Source organism: Thalassophryne amazonica, chromosome 1 (genome assembly GCF_902500255.1).
Source record: "Thalassophryne amazonica chromosome 1, fThaAma1.1, whole genome shotgun sequence".
In the NCBI taxonomy this organism is placed as follows: Eukaryota; Metazoa; Chordata; class Actinopteri; order Batrachoidiformes; family Batrachoididae; genus Thalassophryne; species Thalassophryne amazonica.
This window is the reverse complement of record NC_047103.1, coordinates 165264470-165281650: the sequence shown is the minus strand read 5'-3', so window position 1 is coordinate 165281650 and position 17181 is coordinate 165264470. Positions and strand designations below refer to the sequence as shown.

Below are 17181 nucleotides of genomic sequence, written 5' to 3'. Positions count from 1 at the left end.
CTTCATTGTTCTATTTAATTCCTGCATTTCCCACAAGAAAAAAAAGACAGTCTGTAACTTCGCACGAAGTCGCTTTATTGAAACAGCACATGAAGATGAAAGAAGATTCAAAACAAAGTCGCTATTGTGTACGTCCTCCTGACCCAAGAACAGATGAAGGCACAAAAACCCCAAACTCAAAAACCACTGTTTAAACTGATGTGATTCATATTATCTCAGCTACAGTAAAATTTCAGAAACTGGAAATGAGCTTTTGGATTTTAAAGATGCTATAAAGTTGTAAAAGATAAGCCAGAAATGTTGCTGGTTTTATATATGCGAGTACAAAATTACAACAAATCCTTTGGTCCACTTCGGTGGCCTTTAAAAACAAGCAAATTAGTACCTGACACATGAAAAATAATGTTTCTGCATCCAATCAAATGTGGTTAAAAAAAAAAAGCATAGTATATTAAAATCATACATTTGATGAAATATAAAAGCAGACGCAGATCAACAAATATCTGATTAAAAAGATAACACAGGTTTCCTTATTTAATGCTACAAGAATGGATTCTTGATTTGTTGTGCGTTTGCCTTTAATGAATTTCGTGCTCCCTCTAGTGGTAGTGTGTTGCCATTGAAAAGGCCGGTTGTTACATGTGTTCTGGGTGGTTCTGCAGACAGGTGATGAAATCTTTCACTTCTTTCCCCTCGAAGCAGATTTGATGGACAGCAACAAACAATGGAAACCTACAGGAAGAAGGAAAAAAAACCTCATATCAGAATGGCAAATTTTATCTAAATTAAATATAAACAAATGCTAAGTGAATTAATTTTCCAAAACTTTAGGTTCAAAATGTATCACAATAAGTGAATGAATATTATGAGGTTATGAGGTTACAGCAAATCCAAGGTGGATCTGCATGTTAAATTGGCACAAGTTTTACACCGGATGCCCTTCCTGATGCAACTCCACATTACATGGAGAAAGATGGCAGGGGTGGGATTTGAACTGAGAACCTTCCACACCGAAACCAAGCACACCAACCACTTGGCCACCACCCCTGAACAATATTTTATAAGTACTGGTTTAAATACTGCAAATGAAATCACAGATACTAAGACTAAAGGGTCCAAAGTTCATAATAGTTATAGCGATAAAAATTTTGTTTCTTAAAGCTGAAGGAGAAATAGATTTTTTTTGCCCCCCAACACATTATACACACTTAAGGTGACTGCAAAATCAAAATCATTACTTCAACAATTATCTTAAGTATTTGTGGTATTATTTATGAACAGGTTTGCTTTATTTTATTGTTTTAAGTTAACTATCGTGTGGATTCAGACAAAATGGATCAACAGCAGTGATATTATTGGAAATAACAGCATATTTCACATACTGGAAAAAAAACAATTAAACACAATAAATTGATATATATATATATATATATATATATATATATATATATATATATATATATATATATATATATATATATATATATATATATATATATATATATATATATACACACACACACACACACACACACATAGTAGGTTGGCCATAATTTGTAGAGACTGGAAAATCAGGTTTGCAAGAGAATGTGCAGTCAAACAGGTTTCTGTGTTAATATTTTAAATGAAGGAGCTGTGTGAGCTCTAACAGGAAGCAGCCTTGATGTTACTGTATATGCAGATGACACTAATATTTTGTTCAGGTGAAAAACAAGGGACAAAACAAACTTAAACTTTCAAAGACCCCAGTTGTTAATAGTAGTAACAAAAGAATAATATTTAAGAAGTATATGAAAACACATTTGTGTGAAAAAACTAAATTATGTATGAATGCGTGAAACCTCATCTAATCTGTACGAGCCTTCAAAAAGATGAGCTCCAAATTTCACTGTCAGTGTGTAAATGGGTTCTAAACCAGGCACTGATATTTTTAAGCAGATTTTAATCAGCTCTAACTCAACAGGACAGTGGTTCGAATAAGATGTAAAGCAGCTCATTTTAACAAACAGATTAAGTGGAAATTCATCAATTTAGTTTTGACAAAAAAGTTATTTCATCAAGAAAAAAATTTAACTGAACTGTTGATTGATTTTACAAATAACTGACAGATTTTGTGAAGTAATGGTAATTGTGAATGTACAAGTAGTTGACGTTGCAGTTATTCAGGTGATTTAATTGTGATCAGTTTAATCCACATTTGTATCACATGACCTAATATGGGAAAATTCCCACGTTTGCATGAAAACCAAACGGTGCAGATGTTAGTGTAACTGGACTCACGATTCCAACATGCCCTTCTTTTGGAGAATTTGGTAGACCTTGGCGGCGGCCTGTGGACCCTGCAGCTTCTGGCCGTTGAGCATTTCTTCCTCCAGCTGTGCAATCGACTGAAGCACCAGACAGACAAACCACAATCAACCTTCTTCTCTCTTCATCAGCTTCATTACAACATACCTCAATGTGAAACACTGTTGAACTTTTGAAGTGTCCACAAAAATCTAAAATTACTCTTGTCGCTATGCCATTCATGTCTACAGTTGGTGTATGTAAATGACCACAACTGTTTATTCTGTAATTCTCAAGAAAAATGACATCACTTAATGTCCAAGCAGTCTACCATATGTGCATGTCTACTACGCAAGTAGCCACCAAGGATAACTCAACACCTTGCTAGAAGTCACATGGAAGACTTGAACCTAGACTGGATCTATTGTCTTCCATGAAAATCCTTCCGTTCCCCTTCACTGAGAAGTGGTGACTAGTTCTGCAACATGCAACAGCTGCACAATGCAAAGTCTCTCCAGTTACAGCCAAAGAAGACTATCTCCTTCAAAAATGTAGCACACAGTACCATACTGTCTGTATTTATTAATGAATGATGTCATGTATCCACTGTGTGACTTATCTCGAGAGCTGCCTGCAAACATGATAGTTTGTATGAACAATTATCCTGATATTTCGTTCATCCAATTACACTCAACAAAAATATAAACGCAACACTTTTGGTTTTGCTCCCATTTTGTATGAGATGAACTCAAAGATCTAAAACTTTTTGCACATACACAATATCACCATTTCCCTCAAATATTGTTCACAAACCAGTCTAAATCTGTGATAGTGAGCACTTCTCCTTTGCTGAGATAATCCATCCCACCTCACAGGTGTGCCATATCAAGATGCTGATTAGACACCATGATTAGTGCACAGGTGTGCCTTAGACTGCCCACAATAAAAGGCCACTCTGAAAGGTGCAGTTTTGTTTTATTGGGGGGGGGGGGGGGGGGATATACCAGTCAGTATCTGGTGTGACCACCATTTGCCTCATGCAGTGCAACACATCTCCTTCGCATAGAGATGATCAGGTTGTCAATTGTGGCCTGTGGAATGTTGGTCCACTCCTCTTCAATGGCTGTGCGAAGTTGCTGGATATTGGCAGGAACTGATACACGCTGTCGTATACGCCGGTCCAGAGCATCCCAAACATGCTCAATGGGTGACATGTCCGGTGAGTATGCCGGCCATGCAAGAACTGGGACATTTTCAGCTTCCAAGAATTGTGTACAGATCCTTGCAACATGGGGCCGTGCATTATCCTGCTGCAACATGAGGTGATGTTCTTGGATGTATGGCACAACAATGGGCCTCAGGATCTCGTCACGGTATCTCTGTGCATTCAAAATGCCATCAATAAAATGCACCTGTGTTCTTCGTCCATAACAGATGCCTGCCCATACCATAACCCCACCGCCACCATGGGCCATTCGATCCACAAAATTGACATCAGAAAACCGCTCACCCACACAACGCCACACACACTGTCTGCCATCTGCCCTGAACAGTGTGAACCGGGATTCATCCGTGAAGAGAACACCTCTCCAACGTGCCAAATGCCAGCGAATGTGAGCATTTCCCCACTCAAGTCGGTTACGACGACGAACTGGAGTCAGGTCATGACCCCGATGAGGATGATGAGCATGCAGATGAGCTTCCCTGAGACGGTTTCTGACAGTTTGTGCAGAAATTCTTTGGTTATGCAAACCGATTGTTTCAGCAGCTGTCTGAGTGGCTGGTCTCAGATGATCTTGGAGGTGAACATGCTGGATGTGGAGGTCCTGGGCTGGTGTGGTTACACGTGGTCTGCGGTTGTGAGGCTGGTTGGATGTACTGCCAAATTCTCTGAAACGCCTTTGGAGACGGCTTATGGTAGAGAAATGAACATTCAATACATGAGCAACAGCTCTGGTTGACATTCCTGCTGTCAGCATGCCAATTGCACGCTCCCTGAAATCTTGCGACATCTGTGGCATTGTGCTGTGTGATAAAACTGCACCTTTCAGAGTGGCCTTTTATTGTGGGCAGTCTAAGGCACACCTGTGCACTAATCATGGTGTCTAATCAGCATCCTGATATGGCACACCTGTGAGGTGGGATGGATTATCTCAGCAAAGGAGAAGTGCTCACTATCACATATTTAGACTCGTTTGTGAACAATATTTGAAGGAAATGGTGATATTGTGTATGTGGAAAAAGTTTTAGATCTTTGAGTTCATCTCATACAAAATGGGAGCAAAACCAAACGTGTTGCGTTTATATTTTTGTTGAGTGTATTTATCGCCCAATAAATGAAGGACTGTATGAAAAAGACTGCAATTCCTTACTAGTTAAAGTAATATTTTTGGTACACCCTTTGAATTAAAGCCAACAATCTTCACTACAATCGCACATTGATTGTTTCATTGCAACTCCACTGTGGTGGCGGACAGAGGGCGGCATAGTTACCAAACTGGTGTCTTTGGCCAAACACTTATTTACCTGACTGTATGTGGCCTTTGCAATTTAGTCAGTGACGGAAGATGAGTGTTACAATACAAAATGTGCGATAGTTCTTTAACTTCTTGCTCATGCTCACCTTTTTCGTTTTGACAAACGCCTCGGCAACTTTGCGGTTTCGTCCACCGTAGCAGCTGGTGACGAGGTCGGCCACGCCGCAGCTTTCCAGGAAAATGGCCGAGTTGACTTCACTTTTGCAGAACATCCTAGCAAAGGCAACCATCTCCATCAGACCCAGACGGATCACTGCTGCCTTGGTGTTGTCGCCAAAGCCAAGGCCATCGCAGAACCCAGCGCCGACTGCCACGATATTCTGTGAGGAAATCAAATTTAAAAATTGCGATAGCATTTTCAGGGAGGAGGGTGTTTGGGACTTTGAACTAGAATACAAAATAAATACCAATCAGGGAGGAAAAAACCCCAATGGATTTTACACATTTTCAATTAATACAAACCAACTATGTAACTAATGGGCTGGTTTCATAGCTACATAACTACCATTACATCATACCATAACTGAAACTATGAATGCAAGGAGATCCCTCGACTGCCACTGTCTCGTCGGCTACCTCTCCAACATTCTGGTCAAGAGGTCACACATTGGGCCATTGACTATAGCTGTAGCACACTGGGATTAAGGCCTTCACCAGGTTAATTCCAGGAATCTTTCTTCATCGATTCCACAACAGAAGGTGGTCTGGGTTTTGTATCAATTATTCTCCATGTATTCCACCTCCCTGATCCACCTAACGTTAAGACTTTTCTTGGTCTACTACAAGCTGTCAAGGAACCATTGATGTCATTAATCCAGATGAGCAAAGGCATTTGGAGTCTTGAAGTAATTAATCCTACTTTAGTGTTTCAGGAAACTATTTCTCGTGTTCAGATCCACGATTGTGATATAAGGCATATTCCTATCTTAATTTAAATCCCATCTGCAAAACAATTCTTTATTCATGATGTTTTCTATGATCCACAGAGGATGGTTGTACCTTTAGAGCACCACAAAGCTCCACTGTGTCACTCTCCGAGACAACGGTGATACGAAAGTTGGCCGTCTGAAGCAGCTCCTTGAAGATAGTGCCGTGTGCCTTATTTTTTGCCCCTGCAATGAAGACAAATTAGCAAAAAACAAACAACAAAAGATAAAACATAACACCACTAAACACTGATGTAAAAAGGTAACATCTCAACTAGCTTGTAAGCTCACAAAACTTCCAGTTATCTCCATCACAGAAACAAAGCCTTTGACTTTTGATTTTAATAACAGGAATTCTGGCTTGGACAGCACGGCGGCTTCATGGTTAGCACTGTCTCACAGCAAAAAGGTCATGGGATCGATTCCCACTTGTGGCTTTTCTGTGTGGCGTTTGCAAGTTCTCCCTGTGTTTGCGTGGGTTCCCTCCGGGTGCTCCGACTTCCTCCCACATCCAAATAAACATGGATGATAGATGAATTGAAAACTTTAAATTGTCCACAGGTGTGTATGTGGTTGTCTGTCTATATGTGGCCCTGCGACAGACTGTCGTCCTGTCCACGGTAAACCCTGTCTCACGCCCTATGACTGCCAGGATAGGCTCCAGCCTTCTGTGACCCTTAACTTGAAAATGGATGGATGGACTTCTGGCTTCGTCACTGTCCAAAAGTCTCCCAATGGTCCCACTGTCATTTTTTCTTTGGTCAATTGCCATGAAGACAGTAGGGACTATGTCAATCTGACATTTAACCCCACTCATCTTGATTGTCAACCAAACGATTGGCCTGTGTCAATTCTTTGCCACATTTGGTCCAAATTGGGTTGAAAATCAAATTCCTTGACCTTTTCCAAAATTAATTCTTTACAGCAACTTCAGGGTCAACCTCAATTGACATATCAAGTTTGGTATAAATCAGCAAAGGGACATGGGAGTAGTAGATAGACATGACCTTGGCACCAATGTCTGACATTTCAGCTCAAGGACCTGGGATGAGTAAGGGAACAAACAAACATTTTTCAAATTTCAGAAAGATGACATGAGCCTCGAGGGAACCAACAAATGCACTGTTGAGTATTGATCAGTCATGAACCTTTGCATGATATATATGTTTCTGCCACCTGTTCTTCTTTGCTCCCATGTGGTCCAGTTATTATGTCAATGCCATCTGAATTGGCATTGACAAGGTTGGCTACCTTACCCACAATGAAATAATAAATTCTCATTTTTGCCTTATATCTTACAATAAAATGGTTTGATCATAACACAACAGATAAAAAAGAAAATCTACAGCAGTTAATTCCACTATGATCATTGATCTGGAGTTGTTCTACGTATCTTTGCCAATGACTATTAAACTAATGGAGAAGCCAAAAGAAAAATTAATTTTTAATATTATAGTATTATGGTACAAATTATTTGACCAATAGATGTCAGTTTGAGGAGCTGCTGTGGCTCCTCAAACTGACATCTACTTGTCCCTAGGGTGAATAAGAAGTCTGCGGGTCACAGAGCTTTCTCTTATCGTGCCCCTGTTCTGTGGAATGATCTCCCTGCATCAATAAAACAGTCACATTCTGTGGAGACTTTCAAGTCCAGACTTAAGATGCACTTATTTTCCCTTTCGTATGACTAGCATACTGGTATAGTTTTGTTTTATGCTTTTTAGTCTTTTAATTCATTTTATTAGTAATTGGAGCGGGCTGCGGCCTCAACTTTACCTAAATTCTGGGTCTTTTAGTGAACCTTAGGGCTCGTGGCCGACAATCACCTTAGTATTTCCTGTTTTTCTTATTTAATGCTGGCAAATTATACTGTATTTCTTGTCTTTCTGATGCCTGATTCTGTTTTTTCTCTCTGTTCAAGGTACAGCTCCATCCAGAGATGGGAGTTGTATTTGTGCTGGAGACCCTCCTGTCCTGTGCGCCAACAGCATTTCCTGTATCTTCGTTTTGTGAATTGTTCTGTAATTTGTGTCTGTAGCATGGCCCAATCAGAGGGCAACTCTTGTGATTTGGCGCTATATAAATGAAAATAAATTGAAATTAAATTGACTGTGGCAACACTTAAAGCAGCTAAAATTTCAATTTATTTTCATTTATATAGCATCAAATTACAACAAAGTTGCCTCAAGGCGCTTCACACAAGGTTTAACCTTACCAACCCCCCAGAGCAAGCACACAGACGACAGTGGTAAGGAAAAACTCCCTCTGATGATTTGAGGAAGAAACCTCAAGCAGACCAGACTCAAAGGGGTGACCCTCTGTTTGGACCATGACACTGACACAATAGACAATACAGGAAGTTATACAGGAAATTTTGGAAGATTTTGGGAGTCCATGCTGATGCACAAGATGGAAGGCCTGCAGAAGAAAGACACCCACTCCTATCTCTGGATGGAGCCGCACCTCAAACAGAGAGGAAAAAAAAACAGAATCAGGCAGCAGAAAGACAACAAATACAGTATAATTTATCAGCATTAAACAACAAGAAAAACAGAAGAAATAATAAGGTGATCGCCGGCCACTAGCCCTAAGCTTCACTAAAAGACCCAGAATTTAGGTAAAGTTGAGGCCGCGGCCCACTCTGTTTAATAATAAAAATTTATTTAAAAGAGTAGAAAGCATAGTAACATACTATGCCAGTATGCTAGCCATACAAAAGGGAAAATAAGTGTGTCTTAAGTCTGGACTTGAAAGTCTACAGAATCTGACTGTTTTATTGATGCAGGGAGATCATTCCACAGAACAGGGGCACGAATGTTATGTTTAGTCCCATTGACTAAGACAAGTTAGGACCCCAAAGCAGGACAGTAAAAATACCAGAGGAGTTCCAAAATGTGACACAGTTTATTTACAGCTGGGGAGTGCAAAACACAGGGACAGGTGAACTGAAGGAGCCAACCAAAACACAATTCCAAAAATGATTCATGGAAGTCCAGGACTAAAAAACTAGTGAGGTGAAGTTCCAACAAAAATACAGTTTAACCCAACTCTGAGCGAAGGGATAGACACATGACAAAGGTCAAGGTGAAGTGCAAACTCAAAGACAAAATACCCACAACCCGTGGAGGAACCAGGGGAAAATCAGCAACCATAAATGGAATAACAAACACAAAGTACTCAGAACTTCAACATACAACAGACCCACACTGGAGGGAAAACAAATGTGGCTAAATAGACAAGAGTAATCATACAACAGGTGCAAACAGCAGGTGCGGGGAATCACAGAGGACCAAGGGCATGTGAGGAACTAACTAAACACAAGGGGGCAGCAAATTGTAGTACATACATGGGTGACTGAACATAACCAAAAGCAGCAGACAGGAGAATGCAAAAATAGTCAAATGCGCTCCATAAAAATTATCACAAAAACACTAGAACACCAACACCAAAAGACACTAGAATATAATTAAGAGACATAAATACTGGGGAGAGTGACTGGACCAGGAGTGTAACCTGTCAGGTGATGGAGGACCAATAATCAATGCCAAGAACACAAAAGCTTCTCACCAATAGTGGTTTCACAGAACTTCTCTTCAGCCACTTCTCTGGCAATGTTTGCCCCCATTAGGACGCTGACCTCAATCTCCAGTTTATCACGGATGATTTGCGAGATGAGCTTAAGTCCATCCGGTCCTTCATCGATGCCCTGGGTGACAATTAGCAATGAGGGGGCTTGTATTCATCATGGACAACATTGAGACGGAGATGGTGGATATGTTTGAGTATGTGAAGGCCACAGAGAAATACGAAGCAAAACTGGTGTCAGCTGGAGGTATTTCACCTTTTATGAGAAAGAAATCTGACATTTAGAACTACGACAGGACCCTACTTTGATAAGTGATATCCCGAAGGCTCCCTCCATGATGTGAGGCTTCATCTGATCACAGAGCTTACTGATGAACTGGTGTGGAAGCACAAAGACGAGGACCTTTGCTCCTTTCACAGCTTCTGCGATATCAGAAACAGCCACCTATTGAGGCATGAAAAGTCAGACCTGATGAGGGGTGTGCAGCCAGCAAGGAGCCGGAGGCACTGTACACAAAGCATTCACAAAAACATGCTGCCACACCAAGCGTGGACTATGTCTTCAAAAAGTACAAGAACCCGTGCTGGCTAACATCACCTTTCAAACACTATGTAACAACATACAAACTAAAGTGAGAATACCTGCTGTAAACCCACAGTCCCCTTTAAATTAGACCAATTCAAATCCTTATAGTCCACTTACGTGTAGTGGTTCCCAACCCTGATCCTCAGGAAACCCCTAACCTGCACATTTTCCTCCTCCGTGTGCTCAACCAATTACGAGATAACAAACAACTGAATAATCTAATCAACTTTTGTCAGAACAAGGATAAATGTAAAATGTGCAGGCTAAGGGGTCCCCGAGGACCAGATGTGGGAACCACTACTTTAGGGGACCACCCCCATCTGAAAACCCAGGTTTATGCACCCATGGACAGACAATCGTGAGATCCTGAATTTTATCCTGATTATTGACACTTTAATCTGAACATTGATGTTTGACCCAATGACTGGACTTGGATCTTGACTGCTGACCGCTGATGCTGACTACTGAGCCTTGATCTTGATTACTCAACTTTGATCATCTTCCTGATTGCTGAATTCATATCACGATTGCTTTGATTCTTCAAAGTGATTAAAGATGTCAAATATTAATGTTAGGTAGTCAAAGACAGGATCTGTCCCCTAAGTCAGATGTGCACAGAAATGTAATGGCCTGTTCCTTCTCTCATGCCGCCACCATTTCATTAAAATCAGTTAACTTGGTTGGTTGGGGTTGGTAAGATTAGACCTTGCGTGAAACGCCTTGAGGCAGCTTTGTTGTGATTTGGCACTATATTGATGAAATAAATTGAAATTAAGTTGTTTTTGTGTAAGCCTGCTAGTAACAAAAAACCAACAAAGACTTCTTTGTTCTAAGGGTAAAATGGTTATGGAGTGTTGTCTTAAAACAGGCTACAAATAGTAGTTTGTACTCTAAACCTACTGACCTGTTTCCACTTTGGACACCATTTACTTTTAAGCTCAGCGGTATGAAGAGGACCTGTGATTGAACGCCCCGCACCAGTTTAAAAGTTCACCTATGTTGACCTTGATGTCAAATATCTGCACAGACTACTCCAGAAAATATGTCATTGTTTCAGGCAAATGCCAAAAAAAAAAAAGAAAAACAAAAGATAGTACATTACAGTGAAATTCATTTTAATTTTATGAAAAACTTTGCAGTCCAAATTCCAGTGTTGCCAGCCCCTGAATCAATCAGAGATTAGATAACACTCACCACATTCTTGGGCAGTTGGTGACCCGGGAGATATTTGACATTTTCATGTTGCGTATTAATGATCTCCGTTAGCTTCTTTCCATCAATTATTTCTTCATAAACCCACATTTTGACCGTTGGGGAAAAACGGTTGTTTCTTTTCACATTCTGTCCGATGATTTTGGAAACTGCAGAACCCCTGGAGAGAGTAAGCAACTGATCAGACAAAATTATTCACAACTTTGGAAGTTCTCAACCAAGAGGACCCCAAAATATACAGCAAAAACTATAAACACCACCACGGGAATTATTATAATTCAGAAGTTGATGAAAAATTGTTTCCATATTTTGCAACATGACTGTCAGAAAAGCTGTAGATTTTCAATTACAAGTAGTTGACATACACAAAATATGTATTTTTTGAATGATGATTAAACTCTTGAATTGTTCAAACATTAAGGTTGAACAATTTTCTTTGAAGAATGATGAAACTATGGCAGAAATGATTATTCAATTACTCAAATGATTTAACTGTTTTAATGTTTAATTATTTTGTTGTTTAGGTTTTAGGAAATTTGAATGAGCCTTTATATCTATATATAAAAAGGTATATATATATATATATATATATATATACATACATACTTACATATACACACACACACAATAAATTTTGCAGAGTAAAATTTATTCTGCCAGGATAACATTTGGTCTCAGTCCAAATAGAGTTAAATACATTCTATCATAGTGCTAAATCAACTCTATCACTGTGTAAAATCAACTCTTATTGGAGGAGAAACACTTGATTTAACAAGACGGTAGAGTTGATTTCACTCAATAATTGAGTGTATTTTACTCTCTTTAGACTGGGACCAAATGTTATCCCAGCAGAGTATAATTTACTCAGCAAAATTTACTGTGTATATACATATATATGAAATTTCTACAAGTGATCTGGACCACATTAGAATTTCACTCCCACTCTGATTGAAAATGAATGACAGCTGGGTGCTTTGCCTCTGTCTTGTAAGTAATGTGACCAAGGGGTGATGGGAACCCAGCCACGCTTGACAGCATTGTTCAGAATGCAGTTGGATCCCCCTCTGCTGGACACATTACATAATGACACTATTTCCAACAGCTGAAGTGATTTTCTGCATTATTCATTCAGTAAAATAAAAGTTTTCATAACAGCAAAAATAATGCCAATACTGATATGTCAGTGAAAGGCTCATATTGGCAGACTACTATCAGTCAAACCATTTATGTCAGGTTCTTGTGCATGTGTGAACATTGGAGTCAGGTTTCAGCTGGCAGACACCACAACCCTCCAACACAGTTCAAAATAAAGAAATACAAGGTTTTACCCCATTTTTCATGAAACTGATTCCTGCTTGAGCATGAAAATTACTTCATCATAAATGACACCCAGTAATGGTCAGTAAAAAAGTGAAGAATTTTGGCTCAGTTTTTCTTTCTTCACCATATCAATAAATACGTCCTTTGTTTACAATGATATATATATATATATATATATATATATATATATATATATATATATATATATATATACACTCAACAAAAATATAAATGCAACACTATTGGTTTTGCTCCCATTTTGTATGAGATGAACTCAAAGATCTAAAACTTTTTCCACATACACAATATCACCATTTCCCTCAAATATTGTTCACAAACCAGTCTAAATCTGTGATAGTGAGCACTTCTCCTTTGCTGAGATAATCCATCCCACCTCACAGGTGTGCCATACCAAGATGCTGATTAGACACCATGATTAGTGCACAGGTGTGCCTTAGACTGTCCACAATAAAAGGCCACTCTGAAAGGTGCAGTTTTATCACACAGCACAATGCCACAGATGTTGCAAGATTTGAGGGAGCGTGCAATTGGCATGCTGACAGCAGGAATGTCAACCAGAGCTGTTGCTCGTGTATTGAATGTTCATTTCTCTACCATAAGCCGTCTCCAAAGGCGTTTCAGAGAATTTGGCAGTACATCCAACCAGCCTCACAACCGCAGACCACGTGTAACCACACCAGCCCAGGACCTCCACATCCAGCATGTTCACCTCCAAGATCGTCTGAGACCAGCCACTCGGACAGCTGCTGGAACAATCGGTTTGCATAACCAAAGAATTTCTGCACAAACTGTCAGAAACCGTCTCAGGGAAGCTCATCTGCATGCTCGTCGTCCTCATCGGGGTCTCGACCTGACTCCAGTTTGTCGTCGTAACCGACTTGAGTGGGCAAATGCTCACATTCGCTGGCATTTGGCACGTTGGAGAGGTGTTCTCTTCACGGATGAATCTCGGTTCACACTGTCCAGGGCAGATGGCAGACAGCATGTGTGGTGTCGTGTGGGTGAGCGGTTTTCTGATGTCAATGTTGTGGATCGAGTGGCCCATGGTGGCGGTGGGGTTATGGTATGGGCAGGCGTCTGTTATGGACAAAGAACACAGGTGCATTTTATTGATGGCATTTTGAATGCACAGAGATACCGTGACGAGATCCTGAGGCCCATTGTTGTGCCATACATCCAAGAACATCACCTCATGTTGCAGCAGGATAATGCACGGCCCCATGTTGCAAGGATCTGTACACAATTCTTGGAAGCTGAAAATGTCCCAGTTCTTGCATGGCCGGCATCTTCACTGGACATGTCACCCATTGAGCATGTTTGGGATGCTCTGGACCGGTGTATACGACAGTGTGTACCAGTTCCTGCCAATATCCAGCAACTTCGCACAGCCATTGAAGAGGAGTGGACCAACATTCCACAGGCCACAATTGACAACCTGATCAACTCTATGCGAAGGAGATGTGTTGCACTGCATGAGGCAAATGGTGGTCACACCAGATACTGACTGGTATCCCCCCCCCAATAAAACAAAACTGCACCTTTCAGAGTGGCCTTTTATTGTGGACAGTCTAAGGTACACCTGTGCACTAATCATGGTGTCTAATCAGCATCTTGGTATGGCACACCTGTGAGGTGGGATGGATTATCTCAGCAAAGGAGAAGTGCTCACTATCACAGATTTAGACTGGTTTGTGAACAATATTTGAGGGAAATGGTGATATTGTGTATGTGGAAAAGGTTTTAGATCTTTGAGTTCATCACATACAAAATGGGAGCAAAACCAAAAGTGTTGCGTTTATATTTTTGTTGAGTGTATATATATATATATATATATTTATTTTATTTTTTTTTTCCTGGCAGGCAGTGACATCTGAATTAAGCCTCTTTTTATATAGAAAACTGCAACTCGTGGTTCGTAACACCTTTGAAAATGGAACTCTGACCTTTCTGCTCATCAAAAAGGCCAGAAATCACACTTTTGCCAGTAGTATTACTACAAATTTTAAGATTATTTTTATGTTCACTACCCTGGTGAGTCAGAAGCAAAGCAGGCTCAGCACAATGTGTATTCTTTAGACAATGTGGTGAGTGCTTTGCACTCACCTTTGTTAATTTGAAACCCCATAAATTTTCCTAATTTAAAAAAAAACATATTTTCATAACAATACATATTTAACAGAATAGAATATACTTTGTCTGTCTTGAAAAGGTCACAGAAATTCTTCAACGGGCTCAATAAAAACACATTAAATACTCACAAAAAAGCCACAATAAATAAATAAATTGGTTAATACATATATATATATATATATATATATATATATATATATATATATACTTGTAGATTCTTGACTGTTGCATCTTGGAATCAATTTCCTGTTTGAGGGAGAGACCACACATGACCATTTGAGATCACTTGAATTATGTCATATGACTTTAGTCATGTGCATCCATGGTAAGGTCTTAGGACCAAAAACTTTGACTTGCATTTTTCAGGGCAGAAGTAACATGCTATATCCTTAAGGTGATCCAAATAACCTTGCCACCTTATGGGTTGCTGCGGACTTTACCCGAGCGCCACCTGGTGGCTGTTTTTGGCTGAAGAAAAACATTGTCCAACGCAATACAAATACATGTAATTTGGTCACTTTTGTATGTACAATGGTTCATTTCAGCTCAGCTTGGTGTAAAAATCTCATTGTTCCAGGCAGTGATAGCTGGCAGCTGGCTGTTTGAAGCAAATTAGAGACAAAACAAAACCAGATGACTTCAACAGACAATCAAGGCAGCCCGAGTTTGTTTTCATCGGATGGTCAGTCGCGGAAGTACGAATTCTCGCCTTCGGAAGTACGAATTCTCGCCTTTGGATTCGCCACTTCACAGGAAGTCACGTGTCTCCGCGGCAACCCATAAGGCAAACTGACATTGCTTGGCCCCTGGGCCACCAGTTTGACACCATGCGAGATTAAATAATGAATCCACCAATAGTTTCAACTCTTTGTACTGTCGTCTAGAAAATGCTGTTCTAGTTTACCTGTGCAGCAGTGACGTGCCAGGTTTTGATTTGTCACAGATTCACAATCACACAATTTGAAAACAACCAACAGATGAAGTAAATAAATATTAACTGTGTTTCATTCTTCAAGTTGGTAACAGGCTGTTGTAATAACACTGTAATAAATACAGTCTCATTAGGAGAAGCTGTGCAAGAGCAGCTATACAAATGCCTATTTTTTGTGAAAGATGCAGGCAAAACAAAAGTAAAACTTACCAGTTTCCAGATCCGACGATGCAGACTGTAACTGGAGGCATTTTCAGTCCAAATCTGATTTCTTTTTCGTACTTCTAGGTTGTTTTTTTATTTTCCTTTTCCACCCCTCTCTGTCAGAACTTCCTCATACGCCCAATTCGACAACGGATCTCTACCGCCCCACGGAAACACCGCGTTGTTCGTTTGCAGAAAGTGGAACTGGCATCGAACCCAAAATTAAAACGGCACATACGTTATAGTGTCAGCTGGCAGCTGCTTTGTCTCGGTGGCAGCTCGTTAATACGATCTGTTGTCGCCGTCCTTTACATGCGACAAATAATTCACCTTAAAACCATAGCGAGTGCACAAAGAGCAACACAAATCCTATGAATAGCGCAATCGACACGTTAACGGATCGTTAAATATCAAGTAAAAAACATCAGAAAAACGCTGAGCGCGCCATCAGAGCGTCAAGCTAAACCCAATGAGAACAAAGTACACTTCTGGTCAGGACTTCCAAAACAAGGCTCGCTTGGACCGATCCCGACTAACTATCTCAGTTTACATTTTTATGGCAAAATAATAATAATACTAATAATAATAATAATTTAGCTGGGTCAGCCGTTTGTCAAGAGAATTACAACACGCGCAGACGCACGCATACGCCCCTTTTGTCAATACTTGAACTAAAATTAACTTCGACTGAAATATAAAATGTCATGTGAAAATATGTACAAATAGTTAAATTAATCGAACTTTGTATTTATTTAATCCCTTTTTGTTTCATAGTCTTTGATAAATATAAGAAAACACTGTAGCCTGAAGTAGAGAAGCTTGAATCTTCGACTGGACTGGGTTGCTTGACGCGAGGATGTTTCGCTTCAAATCGCAGAAGCTTCCTCAGCTAAAATTCTTGCTCTGGTGGTCTGACTTCTGTCTTGACTCTTGTAGAGAAGAATAACCAAATATAGCTATAGGCTAGTGACTAAACAATAGCTCTAATTAGCAACTATTGTGCTCTAGTTAGCACTCTCCTAATGACAGGGCAGCTGTCCCTCCTAATGATGGGATGGACGCCTTTTCCTGATGGTTCCCTTGACGACTCTCCCTGATGACATGAATGACTCATTACCATGAACAAAAGCCTGAAACCCCTTTGACCTGAGTACTCCATTGTAAACAGGGGACAAAGCGTGTCTCAGACCCCCTCCCCGGTTAAGGCTGGGTTTCAACTGTTTCACATAGAATGCCTCCTTGACCCCTCTCTCAAACCATTTCTTCTCTCTGCCTCTCGGTAGGAGGGGTCTGGTTAGGTTTAAAACTCCAGCTTTTGTGGCTTTTGGTTATTCTTCTCTACAAGAGTCAAGACAGAAGTCAGACCACCAGAGCAAGAATTTTAGCTGAGGAAGCTTCTGCGATTTGAAGCGAAACGTCCTCGCATCAAGCAACCCAGTCCAG

The 17181-nt window shown here is 40.2% G+C and overlaps 1 protein-coding gene across 2 annotated transcripts; it reads right to left on the bottom strand.

Annotated features, from left to right (window-relative positions):
- Positions 1–220: 220 nt before the first annotated feature.
- On the bottom strand, positions 221–16095 carry LOC117517604 (glycerol-3-phosphate dehydrogenase 1-like protein). 2 transcript variants are annotated; one of them, XM_034178693.1, is made up of 8 exons: positions 15745–16095; positions 11115–11292; positions 9639–9779; positions 9317–9455; positions 5823–5935; positions 4910–5143; positions 2281–2387; positions 221–732 (listed from the first exon to the last, which is right to left on the bottom strand). In XM_034178693.1, exons 1-8 carry the CDS (start codon positions 15783–15785, stop codon positions 636–638), a joined length of 1050 nt encoding a protein of 349 aa, XP_034034584.1. In that variant the 5' UTR covers positions 15786–16095; the 3' UTR covers positions 221–635. The 2 variants fall into 2 exon arrangements, with proteins under 2 accessions (XP_034034584.1, XP_034034593.1); XM_034178702.1 differs by having other exon boundaries at positions 2277–2387; positions 15745–16091.
- Positions 16096–17181: the final 1086 nt, after the last annotated feature.

Bases quoted from the DNA above. Each gene is read 5' to 3' on its own strand.
- LOC117517604 (XM_034178693.1), bottom strand. From the start codon at position 15,785: ATGCCTCCAGTTACAGTCTGCATCGTCGGATCTGGAAACTG. The intron at 11,293-15,744 runs GTAAGTTTTACT...TACTCTCTCCAG, and splicing joins ATCGTCGGATCTGGAAACTG to GGGTTCTGCAGTTTCCAAAA. The intron at 5,144-5,822 runs GTACAACCATCC...ATTTCCTCACAG, and splicing joins AGCTTTGTGGTGCTCTAAAG to AATATCGTGGCAGTCGGCGC.